Source organism: Balaenoptera borealis (genome assembly GCF_965194805.1).
Source record: "Balaenoptera borealis genome assembly, chromosome: 8".
NCBI lineage: Eukaryota > Metazoa > Chordata > Mammalia > Artiodactyla > Balaenopteridae > Balaenoptera > Balaenoptera borealis.
Genome location: NC_138865.1, coordinates 86,333,515 through 86,352,773, shown reverse-complemented (window position 1 = coordinate 86,352,773; position 19,259 = coordinate 86,333,515). Strand labels below are relative to the sequence as shown.

General features: G+C 40.6%; 1 protein-coding gene across 4 annotated transcripts in view; it reads right to left on the bottom strand.

Annotated features, from left to right (window-relative positions):
* Positions 1–384: 384 nt before the first annotated feature.
* RECK (reversion inducing cysteine rich protein with kazal motifs) overlaps positions 385–19,259 on the bottom strand; it is a 75,515-nt gene continuing 56,640 nt past the window's right edge. For 3 of the 4 annotated variants that reach the window (XM_082402319.1, XM_082402316.1, XM_082402317.1), the window contains 9 exons: positions 18,653–18,793; positions 16,602–16,790; positions 14,960–15,082; positions 12,778–12,949; positions 6,895–7,087; positions 5,410–5,620; positions 3,837–3,910; positions 2,837–2,992; positions 385–2,005 (listed from right to left, as the gene is read on the bottom strand). In XM_082402319.1, coding sequence (XP_082258445.1) covers positions 1,784–2,005; positions 2,837–2,992; positions 3,837–3,910; positions 5,410–5,620; positions 6,895–7,087; positions 12,778–12,949; positions 14,960–15,082; positions 16,602–16,790; positions 18,653–18,793 — 1,481 coding nt within the window. In that variant the 3' untranslated portion in view covers positions 385–1,783. Of the gene's footprint in view, positions 2,006–2,836; positions 2,993–3,836; positions 3,911–5,409; positions 5,621–6,894; positions 7,088–12,777; positions 12,950–13,047; positions 13,229–14,959; positions 15,083–16,601; positions 16,791–18,652; positions 18,794–19,259 lie in introns of those variants that run through there. The other variant, XM_082402318.1, reaches the window with a different exon arrangement.

The following is a 19,259-nucleotide window of genomic DNA, read 5'->3' as shown; positions in this document are numbered from 1 at the left end:
GGGCTTTAGCCTCCACTGACTGACAGAACCTTTCAGACCGGCTGATCAGTTCTCTTTTTCCCAGGACATATCCTGGGGCTGGAATATTGGGCCGAGGCAGTGGGGAGTAGAACTCCCTAGTCTGTTCCTGGTCTTGGAGGACCTGAAGCTCTCTCGGTCCTGAAGACCTAAAGCTGGAGTCTTTGTACTTGACTTTCTGCCACAGCCTGGCCTCTGGTCACGCCTGGGTCTGCTCTGACCAGCTCTGTTCCAGCTGCTCCGCTTTCCCAGGTTTGGAGTAATAACACTCCCATAACTTCTTATTCCAAAGCAAAGGACATAGCTTGCCCAAGAATGATCAGTGGTTTCATTTAAAATGTGCACATTGCTTGGAAATACACATAATCATATAAAATTATTTTATTAAAATAGAAAAGCTTTCCAGTATATTGCATTGAAGACATTTATATAGAAAAAGCAATTGCAACAAACATGCTACATCACCACTGAGAAATTTTGAAAGCTTTAAGTGCCCACTTTTAAACAACATTTTGGTATAATATGCATATCCCTATATTTTTCAGAAGGTACATATAACACTGAAAAAAACACTTCATGTAAAATCTAAGTTTAGGTGCATATAAACAAGAAGTATTACACTGAATAGCTTATTTCAAACTGTGAAACACATTCAAAGTATTCAATTTCTTAGACAACATGCAAACATTTTCAAACTTAGATTGACACTTTTAAATATATAAACCACAATTCTTTATAATTCTATATCAAAAAAGAAAGTCAAACAGAACACTTATCTACACTGTGCATATCACAAAAAGCAAATGTGTCTTCATGAACGGAAAGTACTGGGTTAACACACATGATTGTCATTTTACAAATATGGCTATTCACCTTCTTCATAATAAAATAGAAAAATCATGTATTATTTACATGAACTACTAATTATTTCACTTTTTGGCAATTACATAAGTAGCAGCAATTGGTTTAAAGGTCGATTTTTAAAAACTCTAAATTTAACTTGGATGATACCAAAGAATATACATCTGGTTAATATAAAAATGCATAATACAAGTCGCTTTGATGGGATATGACTTCTCCCTTTCACAAAAGTCACAGACACACATTAGGAACCACTGAGACTGTCACTTACAATATATTATATGAGTGCCATTTACTTAGCTTGCTTTTGCTTACCACATTAAATGGATTCCTGAATTAGATTTCTGTAAATTAAATTTGCATGATGATTTATATGATAATTCCAAAGATGCCTTATCTTTATTTCATACTCTAATAGCAGTGGCTCTTTGCTGTGACCCCTCACTTCTAGACAGAGTAGGGAATATCTGTAAACAAACACACACACTCTAGGGGCACTTTAATACTAAAAAGAACTTGGAAATGAAGTTTTTGTGATACGAAGCCCATAGTAAAGTGAGTTATCTTTCTAAAATGTGATCATCTCATTTACCAATGATATAGAATTTGTTTTAGAGTGGGGGACCCATCTAATGAGCAAAATGTAAATTGTAAGGCAGTGATCTGCCAGAAGGAGACATCCTCTTTTCATTAGTATTTGGAAGAATGTATTGTAACATTTGTAGAAACAAAACAAAACCCTTACTAACACTGGTGATTAACAAAAATACTGTGTGGTGCATAGAGGTTAGAGGTGACAAGTGCTTTGACTTGGCCACTATTCAACTATAAACCAGCAGTCCTGTACGTCTTTTCCAAAGTAGAAAGATTAGATCGAGGAATAATTTGCACTTTTCACGGGCAGTCAGTTGTGTGTCCAGACCCTGTGCAAGGCGAGACCCAGGCTGAGGAGGAAGAGGTGGGAGTGGCAGGGAGGCTGGGCCCTGGCAGCAGCAGAAAGCACGCTGCTGGAGACCTGCACCTGAGAAATGATGAGGGCGGACAGAGGGACGTGGGCCGCCAGAGTAGGGCTGTCGGAGTTGATAAGGGATTCGATCTTCTCTGCTTCCTTATTGCAAGCCTCAATCTGAGAGAGGATAATCAGATTCTTTTAATATAAAATCACAGAATCCATGAAAAGGTCAAGTCAGACAAATTCCACAAATATCCCAACACCAGGAATACGCTTTCTCTTTGTCCTTCTTTTCTTACCCAAAGTAACATTTTAATAGTCTTAATTTATTACACAAAAAATAACTGCATCAATGGAAATCAAATGAAAAAAGCCATGACCCACACTGCCACTGCCCTTTCTTTTCCCACAATCCTGTTCACCCCTTCTCCACGCTTAGAAGTTATCTTTTCATGCTTAAACATAGTCACAGGGAGTGGCCTTTCAATGCCCACCCACACATCAGGAGGAAAGCAATTAGACTTAATGAGCTTCCTAATTGTGGCAGTTTATAAACGGCTGTATTCACCCCCTTCACTGGAGCCCTTACTATGTTGATGCTGAAACTTGGGCCTCCTGAGTGAAGTTCACCTCTAGATTGTGAGCCGGCCCATAAGACCAGCGCTGGGGGGCTCCTCCTCCCCAGTGGGAGCACAGCCCTCGGGAGACAGGAGTCGGTTCCGGCTTTGTTACTGCGTGACCTGTGTCAGTCCCTGCCTTCCCTGGGCCTCAGCCGCCTCCTCGTCTGGACGATGAGCAGATGCCTTCCATCTCTGCACGCTCTGAGTCACAGCATCTCAACCTCTCCCCTCTCCCACTCCTTTGCGTTCTGTTGGCCGCTGCTAACCTGGTGCAGCTCCGTCCCTCAGAGACTGCCATGCTTTCCTTCCTCCTGCCCTCGCCCCCTCCCAGGTCCTCCAAACTTGAAAGTAACAGGACGGCTGCACAACATGTGCTGAACCCCACCTGCAAAGCTTTTGGATGATGATCCACAGGAATGATCAGGATCACGATTTCTGACTCGATGCTGAAGTATCCAAACACGTCACACTGCGGGACAGACACGTGCATGCGGATCTTCTCAAGTATTTCCAGAACTGTTATTGGCTTTTTGTTTGCCACCTAGAGAGAGAAAAAAATTCATTACCCGAGAAAAAGAAGAATTCCTTAGTACTGCCTAAGCTGCCTTGCCACCTTGCCTAAGCCATAGAGGCTCTTTTAACCAAGGAACCCCTAAGTGCGGGGCCCCAACAGGGCCTTGTTGGCTGAATTCTAAAATATCCACAGAGCCCATTCCAATGGGCTTTTTTTTTTTTTTTCTGACTGCTGAGTTTTCTGGCTGAGATAAACACACTCACCAGGAGCACTTTTTTAAGGGACAGTTCTGAGTTGGACGCCACAGGAAAAGAATTAAAGCCTTCCTGTAAAAATACAGGTGTTTTCATATAAATGGGCATAATTTTCTAGGTAGTGGCAGGTGTTGGCTGCTACATTTCTAGAGACGAGTCTCTATAACAGCAAGCAGAAAAAGTGATGATACAGCAAAGGGCAAGAGGCAAAACCATCAGAGGAATGTGGCCGGTTCTGGACGCAGCCCCCGGCAGCATGGGGACCATGTGAGGGCTGGCAACCTTGAGACCAACTGGGCGTGACCAGTCCCTGGCTGCCTGGTCTGCCTCCGCTATGCTGGCAGGAGACCTTTTCTGAGAAAGGCCCGGGCTGACGGATTGCAGAGCAAGGTCACCACACAGCCAGGCTGTAGAGGGAAGCAGCACAGGACGCAGCCAGACACCTTGAGTTCAAACCCCAGTTCTCCTGGTTGTGAGCTACTATACGGCCTTGGGCAAGTTGCTCCTGTGCAAATTAGTTTCTTCATCTATAAATGTCATGACCCATTCTGTCTGTACGATTACTGACAGGTTTATCGATAAGGTTTCAACAGTACATGGCACATAAAGCAACGTACCTTAGCAATAGTATCCAGTTTTTCTTTGTCAAATAAAACTCTTAACATCCCAGCACATAATGGGCAACAAGCACCTGTATAACAGAAACCATTTTATGTGTGTTCAGAATTAGAAACAAAGAGAATTCATAATAGTTGGTGAAATGACCAGCCCTTCATTTTGTGCTGGGAAAGTCACAGCAGTCCTTCCTGATGACTGCACTTTTAGATATGTTCCCTGACCAACCTGGAGTCTTATAATCTATACATTTACCGAAATCCTTCCTCCATCCCTGCTTTCCTCCTGTGCTACTTCTCAGGCGGGGCAGCTGTGGTTTAATACAGCACAGGGAGAGCTGGCCTTTCAAGACAGGCAGGGCCTAGACCCTGCCCTGCTCAGAACTCACTGTGTGATCCTGGGCAAGTGTCTCCTGTCTGCGAAACACAGGAGCAAGGGTTTCAGGGGTTCCATGAGTGTTTAATTCAAATTTAATTTTAAAAATTATTTTAAACCGTTAAACCATAATAAAATGTCAGACCGTGGTCTCCAGGAGGAAAGAGGCTTTGTTCTGCTCACTGCTGTGTCCCCAGTGCCTAGAAGGTGTTTAGGACATAGCGGAAGCTCAAGAAACATTTGCTGAGTTCATGGACAGAGGAATGAACTTGTTGGACTCCAGATTAATCTGTTCTGTGCAGACTTGGGATAAAGTCTCTTCTGACACCTCTGTTTAACTGAAGAGTATGAGACTGTAAGGTAAGCTGTTTGAAAACTGTCACCGCTTATAATAGCCTGTACGAAACAAGACTTTCTTGATTATATGCAACCAAAACAATTAAATTAGATGCTAAGGCCAATCTAAGACAACAACTATCTTCTGTTTTTCTCAATTTCAAATGTTTGTGTTCATCAAAACTACTTCAATTATTCATTCATTAGTGACCAATTCCTTATTCATTAACTTTATAATATGCAAACACTACGCATTTGAACTAATAACCATAATTCTAGCAATTATATTTATTTATTTATTTATTTATTTATATATGGCTGTGCTGGGTCTTTGTTTCTGTGCGAGGGCTTTCTCCAGTTGCGGCAAGTGGGGGCCACTCTTCATCGCGATGCGCGGGCCTGTCACTATCACGGCCTCTCTTGTTGCGGAGCACAGGCTCCAGACGCGCAGGCTCAGTAATTGTGGCTCATGGGCCTAGCTGCTCTACGGCATGTGGGATCTTCCCAGACCAGGGCTCGAACCCGTGTCCCCTGCATTGGCAGGCAGATTCTCAACCACTGCGCCACCAGGGAAGCCCTCTAGCAATTATATATTGCTGTTTATCTATTGGTGTTTAAGGCAGGATTGAAAAAAGTTTTCCACATTGTTTTAAAATCACCAGACCAGATGATGTCTAAGGCAGATCCACAGCTTTTTAAGGTTGGCCCAGAGTAATGCATCTAATCAGCATCAGCTGGAGTCAAGACTTTCTGGAAAGTTTAAACACACTAGTCATCTCTCTTCTCAGTGACTCACTCTCTGGAGACAGATATGCAAATCCTCCCAATTCCACCCCTGCCCCACCCCCAATACCGCCAGCCTACCGGGTGGGATGATGGGCTTGCATTCGGTCGCTGAGAGCGAAGGACACTTCACAGCAGCACACTCAGTGACAGAACTGTGCTCGGAGAGGACCCCGACGGCCTGGCAGGGCCCATAGTAATCGACCGCCACCCGGTCCGAGTAGGCAGCACACACGCTACTGTAGGTCTCCCCGTTGTGCCCGCAGATGGGCTCTGGGGCTCTGCAGAAGGCCTGAGGGCAAGAAAGCACACTTAGCCTGTAAACCTCTGTGGTGCACTTTTCCTAACCAAGAGTGCAGAGTAGGTCTCCTTATTTTCAGGAAGGAAAAAAGACAGTATAAATTCTTGGACCCTCTGAAGTAAGCTCCTGAGGTTGCTAAACATGGGGTGGGGCTGGGGGCAATAGGGCTGTCCCAAGATGAATTGAAGAGATTACTTTTCTCAGCCTCTCCGGGACTTGGGTACTCGACTTGGGTACTTGTTCTCTGTGAACTGATATGAGATAAAAATCCTCCCTCCCTCCAGACTTCCATTATTCCAGAAGAACCTGTTAGAAGAAAACAAGACCAATCTTCATGCAAATTCAGAGGCCTTATCATTTCACGCTGGGTTCAGGATAAGGAGAGGGAAGAGTGGAGAGATCAGGAGAGCAGACAGACTGGATCCATGAGGTAGGTTAGGAACATGGAAGAGAAAACTTGAAGCCAGGAACAGGGAACAACAGGAAGAGAAGACTGGGAATTCAGAGTAAAGGTATCAGTGCACTTGGAACATGATCTCTGAGGGGAAACAAGCCCAGGGAGATGAGCTGAAGGGATTTTCCGACAATGAAGACCAGGAAATGAGCAGCCAGAATGTCTGGTGTCAGCCAGCTGTGGGCAGGGGATGCTGGCCCAAGGCTGGGCTTCCCCCAGGCAGAGGGCCCAGCACACAGATCAGTGCTACTGTGGGAGGCCTCAGTGGGGTTGTCCTTGGGGTTATTTTTAACATGAATACAGATTTCATGACCCTCAAAGACTGAAAGATAAACTGATGTAAGACAACATTAAGTTTCAGAGAAATTTGCAGTCACTTTTCATACCTCAGGTGGGACTTCAGTGGGAAGAGTGGGGAAAGAGCTCTTTTCTTCGTTGTTTTACCTGGCATTCTTCCTGGGCTGTTTTCTAACGAGGGCCCGCAGAACTAGGGGAAGTGAAGATGCTGCTGACTAATGCAAGGGGGTGTGAGACTTTAAATTCTTTTCCTAATGGTTGGCGGCAAGAAGCCTCTCTCTTCTTGCTCTGTACACTAGATGTGCAAAGGTTCACACATGAGCAAGGGGGCCCTTCAGTGTTAGGAGGAAAAGCCAGCCTCGGGATGGCTCATTTTTGGTGGAGGACTGAGTGCTCTAGATTTGACGGGATTCACAGCAGACCCTGAAGGGGTCTCACTGCTGATTCATGTGTAAAAGATCATAAGCTGATTTCATGCTCAGTGTACTTGGGTTTGTCAGGTAAACAGTGGTACCTGGCACGGGCCTTTGTATAAGAGGCTTTTCCCTCTCTGGTACAAAGTGCAGAGATTGCTGTGCTCCATGTGGTTTGTATCACAAACAGGATCTCGGACCTGGTCACAGGTGAGCTGTCTTGGCAAACACTCATATTGGCTACATCCAAATTTATCAAAAGTTGTCAGGCAGACTTGTGGTTTGGGTATGCATCTGAAAAACACAAACGCAGCACCATGAGCCAATGTCGTAAGGGACCATGGTGGGGCCGGTAAAGAAAGCACTGACAGGGCACAGGAGGCTGAGGAGAAAGTAAGAGAGCAATCAGAAACAGTCCCTGTGCCCAAGAGCTTATGGAGAGTGGGGAGTCGAGCGTGCATGTAAAGCAGGCTATCAGGTAGAAAATCACACACCAAATGATCGTGGGAATGAGTCATTCTGATTGGGGAGCCTGGAGAAAGCACCGGGAGGAGGTAGAACCAGGAGGATGAAGGCCTGCCAGGCTGAGGGAGCAGCAGAGCAAAGGTGTGATGCCTGAGACCCTGTGGTGCTGGGGGAGAGGGCAGGGGACACCGAGAGCAGGAGCAAAGTATGCTCAGGGTGGAAGAGGCATGATATGAAGCCATCAAATGGGCTGGGGCCCAAGGCTGGAGGCCTTCTCGTTAGTAATAAATGAAGCATTTTCAGAGGCTTAATTATCAGCTTGGCTAATATGAGTCTATCTTAAGAGAAGGCTTCACAGTATGTGCTGAAAATTTCAGGTTTCTGTGCTTACAAGGCTGAGGACCTGATGCTGGCTGGTAGTGAATCACTGAGAGAATGCCACCCCCTGAAGCTGGGTTTTCCCAGTAATACCTGAACCTTGCTCCATTCTCAATCTCTGAACTTCTTCAGAGGGGTTAGGGAGGATGGTTCTTTTCTTCTTTAGACTCTTTTTGCCCCCCTCATTTCTATAAAGGGTATTTATAATTTTCTATAACAAGATAAGATCTATGAAAATGTTTAGCTTTTACTGGGTATTTGAAATAATAGGATACACAAATATTAATCTATAAAGTAAAAGGAGAAGAATATATTAGCTAGCATCATATAATTTCAAAGGAAATTACTTCTATTCTTTTTAGAGATAAGCTTCCTGCACTGAAATCACCACCACCACCATTACTACTACTAATGTGGTTGCCTCTTCTGATGGGATTTAAAATTAGGATGCATGTAAAGAGAAATTAAGAAAACAATCCCATTTACAATCACATCAAAAAGAATAAAATATTTAGGAAAAAATTTAACTTAGGAAGTAAAAGACCTGTACTTGGAAAACTATAAGACGCTGATGAAATAAACTGAAGACGACACATAAAGATGGAAAGATATGCCATGCTCATGGATTAGAAAAACTAATATTGTTAAAATGGCCATGTTACTCAAGGCAATCTACAGATTCAATGCAATCCCTATAACAATACCAATAGCATTTTTCATGGAACTAGAACAAATAATTCTAAAATTTGTAAGGAAACACAAAAGACCCTGAATAGCCAAAACAATCTTGAGAAAGAAAAACATAGCTGGAGGTATCACTCTCCCTGATTTCAAACTATATTACACACAGTCATCAAAACAGTATGGTGCTAGCACAAAAACAGACACATAGATCAATGGAACAGAATAGAAAGTCCACGAAGAAACCCATTCTTATATGGGCAATTAATCTATGACAAAGGAGGCAAGAATACACAATGGGGAAAAGACAGCCTCTTTAATAAATGGTGTTGGGAAAACTGGACAACTACATGTAAAAGAATCAAATTGGACTACTTTCTCACACCATACACAAAAATAGATTCAAAATGGATTGAAGACTTAAATGTAAAACCTGAAACCATAAAACTTCTAGAAGAAAACAGGCAGTATGCTCTTTGATATTAGTCTTAGTAATATTTTTTAGATATGTCTCCTCAGGCAAGGGAAACAAAAGCAAAAATAAACAAATGTGACTACATCAAACTAAAAAGCTTTTGCACAGCAGAGAAAACCATCAACAAAATCAAAAGGCCGCCTGCTGAATGGGAGAAGATATTTGCAAACAATATATCTGATAAGGGGTTAATATCCTAAATATACAAAGAACTCATACAACTCAACATCAAAAAAAACAAACACCCAATCAAAAAATGGGCTGAGGATCTGAATAGACATTTTCCCAAGAAGACATAAAGATGGCCAACAGGCACATGAAAAGATGCTCAACATCACTAATTATCAGGGAAATGTAAATCAAATCACAATGAAATATCATCTCACACCTGTCAGAATGGCTATTATCCAAAAGACAACAAATAAGTCTTGGTGAGGATGTGGAGAAAAGGGAAACTTCATGTGTGTGTGAGTGCACACACACACACACACACACACACACACACACACACACAATGGAATATTACTCAGCCATAAAAAAAGAACGAAATCTTGCGACAACATGGATGGACCTAGAGGGTATTATGCTAAGTGAAATAAGTCAGACAGAGAAAGACAAATACTGTATGATTTCACTTATATGTGGAGCCTAAAAAACAAAACAAATTAACAAACATAACAAAAGAAACAGAGTCATAGATACAGAGAACCAACTGGTGGTTGCCAGAGGGGAGGAGAGTGGGGAGAGGAGAGAAATTGGTGTGGGAGATTAAGAGGTACAAACTTCCAGTTGCACAATAAAGGAATCACAGCTATTAAATGTACAGTATGGGGAATACAGTCGATAACTACGTACAATAATATCCTTGTATGATGAAAGACAGTAACTAAACTATTATTTCAAAATGTATAGAAATACTGAGTCACTATGTTGTATACCAGGAACTAACACAGAGTTGTAGGTCAATTATACTTCAAAACAAACAAACAAACTCATAGGAAAAGATCAGATTTGTGGTTACCAGAGGCAAAGGGTGAGGGGAGAGAGAATTAGATGAAGGTAGTCAAAAGATACAAACTTCTAGTTATAATATAGAGATGTAATGTACAATATGATAAATGTAATTAATACTGCTGAATGCTATATATGAAAGTTAAGAGAATAAATCCTGAGAGTTCTTAGCACAAGGAAAAAAATTTTTTTTTCTATTTCTTTAATTTTGTATATATATAAGATGATGAATATTCACTAAACGTATTGTGGTAATCATTTCATGATGTATGTAAGTCAAATAATTGTGCTATACATCTTAAACTTATACAGTGCTATATGTCAATTCTATCTCAATAAAACTAGAAGAAAGAAATTAGAATGCATGTAGTAATAATTTTACAGAAATTTAAGACATTTGAAGAGAAATAAAGAAAAAGAAGAATATTTAGAACTTCACTATCTATTAACATTGAAGGAATGAGAACAAAGAATATCAGGAGAAATTTGGTAATTTTGGAAGGAAAAACATTACCAATTTGAACGTACAAAAATAAGAGGATCAATAGGAAAGGCTGAGACTCTGGTGGGTAAATTAAAATAAACACGATCAGGGCAGGGACTTTGTCTTGCTTACTATTGTGTCCTAGTGTTTAGAAAGATGCCTGGTATATCCGTAGATATTTGATGAATGACTACAACTTTATTTATTTATTCTCAACTTCTTATTTTTTAAACAATTAGTTTTTGAACAGATAATACAAGCCCATGTAGAAAGTGAAAAGACACAAAATCATATATAGTGAAAAGTAAATCTCCTTCCTACTCCTTGTGTCCCAGCCACCTAATTCCCTTCCCCAGAGGCAACCATTATTATCAATTTCTTATTTATTCTTCCAGAGATATTTTATATAAGAATAAGCATTTATATATGCTGACTCAAAAAGTATGTGCATTTAAAATTTTGGTAGCCTTGGACAAATTGCCCTCCAAAGAGGATGTACCAATCTTCACCCCAAAACCCTCTTGTATGGGAGTGCCTACTTCCCTACATTTTGTCATCAAACTTTTTACCTTTACCAATCTGGTAGACAGAAAATGGTACACAATTGTAGTTTTACTTTAATTTACATTTCTCTTAATATGAGAAAGGTTAAGCATTGTGGTAGATTGGCTAGATGATCATTCATCAAATTCATTTAATTTTCTTCCTGGGCATACATCTAGATTACATTTCCCAGCCTCCCTGGCAGTAGTTCTGGCCGAATGACTAAGTTCTAGACAATGGAATGTGGCTGGAAGTAGAGATGAATTTTTAACCTGGCCTATAAAAGCTTCTCAAGAGCAACCTCCATCATCTCCCTTCTCTTGTCTGCTGGACAGAGGAGGACTAGAGGCTGTAGGAGCAGAGTTGCTAGATGGAAGGATCCTAAGTCTCTGAATCACATGTAGAAAGCCACCTGCTGAACACCCAAATGGACTGTATTTGAACTTCTACTATGTTAAAGCACTGATATTTGGGAGTTTGTATACAGTAGCTAGAGTTACTCCCCCCCAGCTAATATAAGCATCTTTTCAAGTGTTTAAGAACCATCTGTACTTCTTCTCCTATGTTTACGTCCTTGGTCCATTTTCTATTGGTTATTGATCTTTGCCCATTTTTATACTAGGTTGTTCATCTTTTACATATTGATTTGTAGGGGTTCTTTATATTGTAAGGACATCAGCCCTTTCTCTGAGATTCTTCTCAGTTTGTCATTTGTTTGTTACCATGCAGAAAATTTTCATTTTCATGTAGCTGCATTTTTCAAACTTTTCTTTTATATTTATTTTGTATTATACCCAGCCAGCCCTTTCCACTTTGAGATTTTATTGTTTTATTATAAAAGCAAGCCAACCGTATTCAGAAAGTTTAGCAAATAGAGGGAAACAAACAAATACCAAAACAACCCTCAATTCTACCTCCCAACACAACTATATTATCCTTTTGACTTATTTCTTTATCATGTTTCCTTATGTATAGCACCCTGTCTTCCTTCCATAGCAACTCTTTGGGCTTAGTTTTCATGATGTAAACTTTGCTAGATGGGTGACCAACTCTCTTTGCTAAAAGAAAATCTAAGTTTGTTAAAATAAATTTAACACACGAGAAAATCTTTCCCTCCCTTCATGCTGCACCAGGATTTTCAGGATGGAGAAGCAATTGCTTATTCTCCACAAAACCTTCATAAGGCAAGGACTGTGGCACTGGGACATGTCCTGCTCAGCTCTCTGAGGTAGTCGGTGAACACTCCAGTTCTAGAAGCTTGAAACCTAAGTGAATCATCAGGACCCTCACCCTGCAGCCACCACAGGCAGAAATCCGTCATTAAGGCGAGGTCAACTGCACTCTGAGCTCCTGAGGAAACTGCAGAGAAAGGAGCCCCTAAACAACTTCATAAAATACTGAAGTTGTGCTTCCAGAGATTTCTCATGTCCCATCCCTACAATGGAGGTAGGTTTTAAGTAGAATGTTTCCTCTTGCCATCAGGCATAGGTAGCTAGTAACAAGAATGCATCTGCCTCTCTTGTCTCAGCTGCCACCTCTCCTCGCCTCACACTTTGTTCCAGTCTTACAGAACTGCTCTAGCTCCCGGCATACACCACGCTCTCTACTCGTTTCCAGCAGCCAAGATCTTTGCTCCTGTTACTCTCTCTGCCTTCACCAGCACCACCTTTCCTCCACCGTAAACCTTGCTGTCAGTCTCCTCCTCGTTTTTCCAGCCGACTATCACATGCTCTAGAGGCTTTCCCAGGTTCCCCCAGGCTGTGTAAACTGCTCAACTTCTGGGCCCCCAATCAAAGCATGTTACCAAGCAGCTTTACCTGGATCTTTCCCTCTAGACTCCAACTTTTCAGGGCAGAGACCACCTTAATTCATCTTTGTATTTTCACTGTCTGGTATAGAGTAAGTGGTGACCTTCAGTTGAAAAAGATAAGGAGGCATTTGACTTACCTTTGGTTTTTTGGGCAGGGGTTAGGAGTACATGGATCCTTTGAGATGCATGATCCAAACTCAAACTGATGGTCTTGGAGGCCCACACAGCGAGCAATGCAGGCGCTGGGGTAAGTGCGTCCATTCTGCCCACACACAGGGACAAACTGATCTGCACAGTTACAGGGCAGACCTGAAGGGAGGAGAGTGCCTCAACAGTGTGCATTTGTATGGTCCCCTTCCCCTCATGTTTCCTAATTAAGGCAAACCACTAACAAGCACGCAGAGGTCTCAGGTTAAAATAGAATTTTAATAAGTCAGAAAAAAAATCCTTCCAATCTCTGACAGTGTTTTTAAAGGTGCCAAGGTTCTGAAAAGCCATTTGTCTGCATAACGAGTGTCCTTTGTTCCATTTATTGCCAGCTAATTGAGGGCCTCCAGATCTTGATTCCAGGGGTAGAGACGAACAGAGCTATGGGTAGGAAAAGTAAAGAATGTTTCTCTCAGTCTGGTATATAAAATCTGAAATTTAGATGTTTGATTCTGGCTTAGGGGATTTCTAGAATGTTAAAGGATAATATCAAAACCAAGACAAATAATGAAGGTTGTAAATGCCTCACATAGGTTCCTTCCATCTCCTTAGGGAGGGGGAAGAACAAGAAGGTAGTAACTTGGGAAATTATTGTAACTTGAGACTTAAGAATTTTTATGAACATCTCCTTCTGAGTCCTGTGTGGACTGGGGCACTCTCTGAGTCCCCCAAAATGTGGTATACCTTGTGGCCAGTAAAATCTCCTTAGAGTCTGCTAGCTAAATAGTCATTAATGTAATTTATCCCAGGACATGAGGGGCTACACACTACAGGGAAAAAGCGTCCTGCTAGTTGTAAAGTTCAACTTCCAAAAACACTTAGATGTAAGTAAATAAATAGAAGACTTCTGTGTAAATCCTTAGTTCATTTTTCATCCCCACATCATTTTAACTGTTTCTCTAAGTAGAATGAATTGTCCTCATCAGACCAAGCAGACAAAGGATAAAAATAAAGGACAACAACAACAGAATAAAGCAGCAAAGGCTGGTACTCATTAGGGTGGATAGAGGATGGCGTGGAGCTAGTCCTGCCTCTACTTCCTCATCAGTCTGCCGTTCACTTCTTATTTCTGATCTCCTTTTTATTTCCAATGGGCTGGGGATACAAGGTTGGTAAAACCCTATTCTGTTCTCTTCCTACCCCACTCCATGTGTAATACCAACTCCATGGAAGGAGAATCAAGCTGCTGCTGCAGCAGCAAGAAATGGAGTAAGGGAAGCTACCTGATTCCTCTTCACCCAGAACCGAAGGTATTTCAGATTTGGGAAAAAGCAGACACCAGCAGATACCAGCCACTGTGCTGTTGCTGTTGACAACCGTAGCTTCTTCTCAAGAAAAGAGCATCCCATCGAGCTAGGCTTTTCACTTATTGCAGCTGGTGTGAGCATAATACCAGCAGCATAAAGCAAAGGAAAGTCAAGAAAGTCGTATTCTTGACCGACTGTTCACAAAAATTCTTAAGTTTCAAAATTACAATAATTTCCTGAGTTACTTTCCTGTTTTTCCCCATCCCTAATGAGATATGAATGGAAGGAATCTATGTAAGGTGTTTACAACCTTTGTCTTTGTCTTGCTTTTGTTATCACCCTTCAACATTCCAGAAATCTCCCAAGCAAGACTTGACACATCTAACTTCTAGATTTTATATACTAGATTGGGAGAAACACTCTTTACTTTTTCTACCTATAGCTTTGTTTATAGGGGTCCCTACCTATATGAATTCAGTAAGACAAGGTAGGACAAGAAAGAAGGTGGTAAAAAAAACATTAAAACAGAAGCAAATTTAGAAAATATATGGACACTTTAGACCATAATGGTAGGGATAAATGGTTATTTTAGCAGGTAGAAAAATTACATTTAACTAAAACCATCCCAATCACTGGCCCTGTTCTTTTTGACTCATGGAACTCCAAAAGGACCCTAAGAAACCACTTAGTTTAATGCCTTCAATTTTTAGAGGAGGCAACAGATCCAGAGAGGAAAGTACCTTGCTCTCAGGTTATGTATTAATTTTACTGTGAAAATTTGCAGTTAAGGCAAGACCAGAGAAGCTGCCTTGAAGGGAACATGAGTACAAAGGGATGAGGGCAGCTTCTGGGTGACCATGGTTACCTGTGAAGGTACGACGGTCATCTTCTGAGCTGTGCTCACTGAGACACAGGCGGGTAGAACACACCAAATTGCCAGCAAAACAAGAACAGATATTGCAGTCAATATTAAAGGAAGTTCCATGACCTGAGAGAAAGAGAAATAAAATGTTGATCTATGTCATGCATTTATAAATAAATCATAAATTAAAAAATTTAATAGTTTAAAGAGCTCTAAAATAGAAATTCTTGAAAGATGACTTCTGAATACACAAACTAGGGAGTTAAATTTGTAATACTTACATTTTTGTATTTACCTCCCACCATATCCCTCAAAACCCCTAATGTGCTCATCTCACCAGACTGCACCTTATTCTCTGAGAATGTTTCTGGCTACCTCTTTTGCCTCAAGTGCTCGTTCCTTTCCTCCTTCTGGAACTTAACTCATCTTTCCAGGACCAGCCCTGATGCCATCTTTGGGTTGAAGACTCTCCTGATGCCCTGGCAGAAATGACTAGCTCCTTAAAGTACATACATTTGGTCTGCTCCTTTTGGTGGCTCAAATTCTCTCCCATCTTAGCATGCAAAGCATGACCTCAATCCCTCATCCCAGTTTCAGCTCCACAAGGCACTAGTATGTTCTTTTGTATAGAATAGGCATTTAATCAGTGAAAGCTTAGGGAAGGAATGAACTTGTCTATCTTCAGATGTTTTCTGTGATTCAAGGTACATACATTACATTTTAGAATATGGACTAAGCAATGAATACCTGACTTGCTGGTCTAAGCAGAAATTTGCAAGCCCTTTTTAGCCAAGAGTACTCTTCTTAAAATAAAATCTCACACAGAAGAGTAAAACAAGAGGCATATACAAGCTGAACTACTCTGGTTGATGGCTAGGGGGATGGACGTAGAGGTAAGGATAGCAGAATGAGCACGTGTAGTGGGGAGCACATTCTCAAAAGTGGTATTTTTTCACAATTTTTGAGGTTATATATTGATAAGAACAGTTATTAGGGCTATAAGCAAAAGATGGTTAAGGAAACAGTGAGAAAGCAAGACTCTTAGACTTTTAGAGAAGGCGATAAAGCGGGGCACCTTTTAATGTGCTCTCTCGCAACCACGGATCAACAGTGTCGTTTCCATCCCCCAGTTTGCTTTGCATGACGTCAAACTCTGAGTTTTACTTCTGGGAAAGGGGCAGAGGGGAGAGAGACTGTTGAGGAAGGGGTGGGGAGGGGTAGACCTGTGTCCTTGCCTGTTGAGGGCAAGGGCTTTGGAGTCGAATAGGCCCGGGACTGAATTCTGCTTTGGTCACTTACTAGTTGGGTGACCTCTCTTACCATCAGCTTCCTTACAATAGCACCCGTATCAAAGAGCAACTGGGAGGATTTAAGGAGATAACACAGGCCAAGACTTAGCATAGTGCTTGGCACACAGTTAAGAGTTCAAGTGTTAGTTATTATTAGCTGTTAGTCCCTTCTTGATGAGGCTTCTAAGAGGGTTCCTTAGAAGTCCTCATGTTCTGTATAGTTGAAAAATACTTCCCTGGAATATCTGCTTTGTAGACTTTACTTTCTGGTGAGAACCCATCCAATGTTCTCCCTACAAAATTAATATAACTAATCTCATGTTAAAAACAAAAAACAAAAACAGTTCAAGACTCACTTTTTCTTTTTCCTCCAACAATACAAGACTTCTGAAGGTCTATACAGTGCATCTCTATACAGTTTTCTAAGAGTCCACTTTGCCCACATGAGCAAATTTTATAACAACCAACTTCCCCTGCAGATGATGGCACTTGGATCAGTGTCCCTTGACGGACAATAAAATCAGATGCTTCTCCCAATTTGCAACCTGTATAGACAAAATTAGCTGAGAGAGCTGGTATTGTTCTCTGATATTGTTTTATGACATTAGATACACTTCACACAAGTCTTATAGGTACTGTGTGGCCACTAAAGATTATGTAATAGAACTTTCACTAAACTAAGGAACTGCTTTGGTTCACTGGCCAAAAACATATCCTCTCAAACAAAAATTCCATATTCTGTGAGTTGGTGGTGATTAAAGGACATGTACCTCAAAGATAGCAATAGTTCTGTACAAAAATGCTATAAGATATGTAGTTTTTTATTTCTTTAGGCTTATCAAATATATGTTAAAATCAGTTTTTTTAAAATTGTTACTGTATTTTTTATTAATTTTATTGAAGTATAGTGATGTACAATGTTCTGTTAATTTCTGCTGTACAACAAAGTGATTCAGTTATATATATTCCTTTTCATATTCTTTTCCATTATGGTTTATCACAAGATATTGAATATAGTTCCCTATGCTCTACAGTAGAACCTTGTTGTTTATCCATCCTATATATACTAGTTGGCATCTACTAATCCCAAAATCCCAATCCTTTCCCCCACAACTCCTCCCTCCCCCTTGGCAACCACAAGTCTGTTCTCTTATGTCTGTGAGTCTATTTCTGTTTCATAGATGTGTTCATTTGTGTCATATTTTAGATTCCACATATAAGTGCTATCATATGATATTTGTCTTTCTCTTTCTGATTTACTTCGCTTAGTGTGATAATCTCTAGGTCTATCCATGTTGTTGCAGATGGCATTATTTCATTCTTTTTTATGGCTGAGTAGTATTCCATTATATATATATATATATATATAGCTCACATCTTCTTTTTTTTTTTTTTAATTTATTTTTGGCTGTGTTGGGTCTTCATTTCTGTGCGAGGGCTTTCTCTAGTTGTGGCAAGTGGGGGCCACTCTTCATCGTGGTGCATGGGCCTCTCACTATCGTGGCCTCTCTTGTTGTGGAGCACAGGCTCCAGACGCGCAGGCTCAGTAGTTGGAATCACAGATATTTTTAAAATGGAGTATGGCGACTGACTAGTTTTAGAATAATCTTGGTCAGAAAACTTTTAGTGATGGAAAACAAGTACATCTTAAATTCAAAGAAAAGTTGAATACTTGATTGGACTTAAGGAAAACCCATTTGTTTCCAAATTTAACAAGATTTATTATGATGCTATAGCTGATATATTATAGCATTACACAAATATTATACATGGTCCTTTGAGACATCATGCTTATTTAATCTTTTGTTCCTTTTTACTTCACACATGTTTAAAAATGTTGATTCTAACATGATAAAGAAACATATTCAATTGGGAAGTAGATATAAGAAAGCAACTATATTCTAAAGGGACCCACAGAGAGATAAAGACCATAAGAATTCTATGGGATAAAAATTTTTCAGCCTTAAAATCATATGCATTTCAGCACAACATTAAATTTATGAAGATAATTACACATCCGATTGAGAATGCTATTTCTCCATGTTTTAAAGGAAAGAAAAGAAAAAACACGAACAATGTGCAGTACATCTTCTCAAACATTATAGCATAGAAGACAAAGTACAAAAAGCTGGCCCAAGGGTCTTTCTTCTTTTGTTGTCAAGAACCCTGCGACTCGTTATGAGAGTCTGGGTTTGGATTGAAATTAGGTTACAATCAAAATGACTATCGAAAATTACATTTGTCTTTGTCTTTTTCTGCTTACATAAATAATACATGTTGGAAAAACCTTGAACATTATAGAAAAACATAATTTAGAAAATAATCTCATTCCAAAGATAACTCCTGTGAAGAAACAGCAGAGGCACGTACTCATACCCACCCCACACCCCACCCATCTACCTCTTACCTTGAACACAAGAGTATGGAAGGCAGGGATCACCAGACGGACACCCTTTCCGGTTTACCTCACAGAGCTCATTAGCGGGGCAAGGATTTGGGTTACAGGGATGAGTTACCTCTTCTACAATGTTACCTAAAGTACTTGGTCCTGAAAAAACAAAAACAGATCAGTTTAACCAACCCAAAAGAGTAACAGAGGTCTGTAAACTGTCTGAGTTAATGACATCTGGAACAAATGGACAGCTCATGAGGACTGATTCTAGTAAGCTATTAAAATACTCAGATTCCTTGATCATTTGTGCATTTAGCATAAACGTACATTCATTCATTTGTTATAAATAAATGTTATTGGGTGCCTACAATACACCTGGCAAGGTTCTAGGTACTAGAGATACAGTAGTGAACAAAACAGACAAACCTCTGACATAGAGTTTACGTTCTGGTCAGGAAATAGACAATAAATAGACACTGTGTGTGTGTGTGTGTGTGTGTGTGTGTGTGTGTGTATGTATGTATGTAAATAAAAAGTCAGATAACAATAAATGATAAGCAGTGTAAGGGGATGGAAAGTAACAGGTATATTTTGAATAAGGTAGTCAAATAGCTTATGTCTA